The 3556-nt window shown below is 38.7% G+C and overlaps 1 protein-coding gene across 2 annotated transcripts in view; it reads right to left on the minus strand.

The window, feature by feature from the left end:
• Window positions 1–944: 944 nt before the first annotated feature.
• The window catches only part of mrps33 (mitochondrial ribosomal protein S33), a 5915-nt gene continuing 3303 nt past the window's right edge, over window positions 945–3556 (minus strand). Inside the window, exons 2-3 of one of the 2 annotated variants that reach the window (XM_020608171.1) lie at window positions 2118–2337; window positions 945–1776 (exon numbers count right to left, since the gene is read on the minus strand). In XM_020608171.1, the coding sequence (XP_020463827.1) occupies window positions 1671–1776; window positions 2118–2332 (321 nt within the window). In that variant the 5' untranslated portion in view covers window positions 2333–2337 and the 3' untranslated portion in view covers window positions 945–1670. The remainder of the gene's footprint in view (window positions 1777–2117; window positions 2338–3556) is intronic. The other variant, XM_020608170.1, reaches the window with a different exon arrangement.

Here is a 3556-nt window from a genome sequence, read left to right on the forward strand (position 1 = left end):
ATTAGCCAAGGTTACAAAATTTAAACTGATTTCTTAAAGGGAGGCTTGAATATGACAACATTTATTGGTTCCCTATATCTAATGTCGTTTTTTTCCCACTGCAAAATGCAACTAATACAGTATAAATGTTTAAAATAACCTTCTAAACTCAATGCACAGCATTTCTGAGACTTCCAGATTGAAATTTCCAACATATAAATACCTGAAAACACATACATGCTCTTTGTGTTTTGACAATTACTTTATCCACCATCATTGGCTGGAGAGTTCTTTATCCCTAAGCCTTGTAGGAGACCTCAGCAAGTTTAAAATGTCCAAATATATTTACACATATATGTCCAACATATAAATTCCTACCAAATTCACTACCAAGGGTATTTCAAAACAAGTTTTCAGAAAACTTGGGAAGCATTTACTGCTACCAAACTTACTGTAGGTCAAGTTAGTCACTCATAATCCTCCCTCAAACAGATGTCAAAATTATTTTGATCATCCATGCTCAGGTCCAGACCTCCAGACAAGATGACCTGTCTTAGTTAACAGTATTTAAGTAGTAAAAACTTCCCAAATTTATATATAAAAAAAAAATCCTGATCTAATTTAATGATTTAATATGACCCTAGTTCTTTTCTTCATTAATTTTCTCCTGTAATTCAGGTCAGTGCAGGTCAAATCCTTTGGACCTTGAGCTTGGAAAGTACAGGTTCCACAGATGAGGTGTGACACTCTAAATACAACGGTTGCTCAAGTGCTTCATCAGGAAATTGGTTAATCAGTACCAAAAAAAAACAAAAAAAAACCCCGATCTGGCCTAGAGTTAGATACACCCACATATTCACTGGAATAGGTGACACCCTATCAAACTCATTACTAACATCTGTGTCCTGTGTTGTGGTTTTACTGTACTGGTTTTGAACAGGAAGCAGTATGAACTTTGCTAAGACTTTACACATTTATCACATTGATTTTATTATGAAAACAAAATGGATGTCATCATTTTCTAGCCATTCCATTTCAGTAAAGCTAGCCCCAGCTAACAACTCATAAGTGGACATAAGGTACATTACAGCTGCAGTAAACCAAAAAGTATTAATCCATGAATTTTGAAAAACCATCAATATAGACCTCACACTGTTGCATGTGTTCTTAGATCTGCTGGAGCTAAGTCAAGGGGGACACGGCAACCGATAAATAAAACTGACTTACATTGGGGTGGGGGGTCAAAATAGTTTTACTGAGAAAAAGGGTGCCTAACCGAAAAAAGTTTGGGAACCACTGTCTTAGATGATCCTAGTGGTCAGATTATCCTAGTAGCATCCAACTGAAAGACACGTTAGCATTTGATTGGCTGTTTCTTTTCTCTTACTACAGTATTCCACCCCTTGCAACTTAAATGCAAGAGACCATACGCTGTCCAACAAGGATGCAAGTTACTTGATACAACAGACTTCGATGAGAATGTTTCAGGTGTAATGCTGACCTTAGGTATTAATTCTTGCCAACACAGAAGAAGCTTCAGACAAAGCAATAGTTGTGACTGGACCATCTGTGTTCTTTCAGGAGTAGCAACTCCCTCACAATAACATACACAGTCCACTCCTGTCTGCCTTCATAAAGAGTAAAATAAAATTAAGTCCTGTGGATCGATGAGGCAGCAAAAATGTTGCGGCTCATTTCTTCTTGGTCGCTCTCTTCCCCTCTCCTTTCTTTGGTTTCCCCTTTCCTCTTAATTTCCTCAGGCGATTCATCTCATCCTTGAAGTCTTGATGCTCATCTCTGAGAAAGAAAAGAAAATGTGTTGTTAAAACATTTACCTTGCTTTACTAAACATTAGGTTTACACTAATGCTCGGAGTTTGTCCTTTTAACTGCACTACACTGACTAATTAAAAATCCCTACTTGTTTAAAATCACTGTTAAGCTACGTACCACCAATAAAACACTTCCTGCATAGTTGTTTCACATTAAAATCCCTCCAAACATCAAAGACTACAATACATCCCTATCCTGCTATGCTTTTAATGAAAAGATGAATTTTATTTTAATAAGGCAAATATTATTATTATCAAGGATCAAACATAAATCTTTGCCACAGATCATAAGTTGTGTCAGCATTACCTGAATAGTCCCATAAACCTGAGCTTCTGGGTCATGGCATAGTAAATCCTGTGCTGTGGGTACCAGTCATACACTTCTTTTCTCTTTGCCAGGGGCTGCTCCTGGAACAGCTTGACCACCTTCATAGATCTGGTATCTGTTGGATGCACAGCCTCCCCAAAGATCTGTGCACTCAGTCTGGCCATGCGCATGGCATAGTTGGATAGACCAGCCATGACTGCTGAACAGAGCAGAGACAAAACTTAATACACAGAGGAGACAGTTAAAACATAAAATCCTATTACATCTGGGACACTTTGCATATACTATGGCTACATAATCAATTATACAGTCATCACAATAACAACTCTACACTGTTAAAGTTGATCTTGTGATAAAGTGGGCTTTGTGTTTACACTGCAATAAACTTGTTAGTGCCGTCTGGTGGACAAATTATGTGATGGAGACACTATCTAAATCACCTTAAACCTTTCACTATCTTTGACTTTTTTCAGTACTCCAATTTCTTCTTAGTTACCTCTCCATATACAGTGGCAAGAAAAAGTATGTGAACCTTTTGGAATTTCATGGTTTTCTGCATTAATTTGTCATAAAATGTGATCTGATCATCATCTAAGTCAAGAGAACTGACAAATATAATGTGTCTACAAAAACAACACAAAAAAATTCTGATCTTTCAGTCTTTATTGAAGACACTCATTCACCATTCAAAATGGTAGTGGACAAAGTAAGTGAACCCCTGGAATTAATAACTGGTTGACCCCCCCCTTGGCAGCAATAACCTCAAACAGGTGCTTCCTGTAGCTGTGGATCAGAGCTGCACATTGTTCAGGAGGAATTTTAGCCCATTCTTCCTGACAGAACTGCTTTAGCTCCGTCATATTCTTTGGACGTCTCCCGTGTATGGCTCTCTTCAAGTCATTCCATAGCATCTCTACTGGGTTGAGGTCTGGGCTCTGACTTGGCCACTTCAAAAGGCGGATTTTGTTTTTCTGAAGCCATTCTGTTGTGGACCTGCTCCGGTGTTTTGGGTCATTGTCCTGTTGCATCACCCAACTTCTACAGAGTTTCAGCTGACGTACAGACATTCTCACATTATCCTGAAGAAATTTTTGATACACTTGGGAATTCATCTTCCCCTCAATGATTGCAAGCTGACCAGGCCCTGATGCAGCAAAACAGGCCCAAATCATGATGTTTGCTCCACCATACTTTATGGTTGGGATGATGTTTTCATGATGATATGCAGTGCCCTGTTTACGCCAGATGTAGTGCTGTGTGTTCTTTCCAAATAGTTCAGTCTTAGTTTCATCAGTCCACAAAACATTTTGCCAATACCGCTGTGGAGTGTCAATGTGCTCTTTTGCAAACATGCAGCAATGTTCTTTTTAGTAAGCAGTGGCTTCCTTCATGGTGTCCTGCCATAGATACCCTTCTTG

Source organism: Monopterus albus, unplaced genomic scaffold (genome assembly GCF_001952655.1).
Source record: "Monopterus albus unplaced genomic scaffold, M_albus_1.0 scaffold92.1, whole genome shotgun sequence".
Taxonomy (NCBI): Eukaryota; Metazoa; Chordata; class Actinopteri; order Synbranchiformes; family Synbranchidae; genus Monopterus; species Monopterus albus.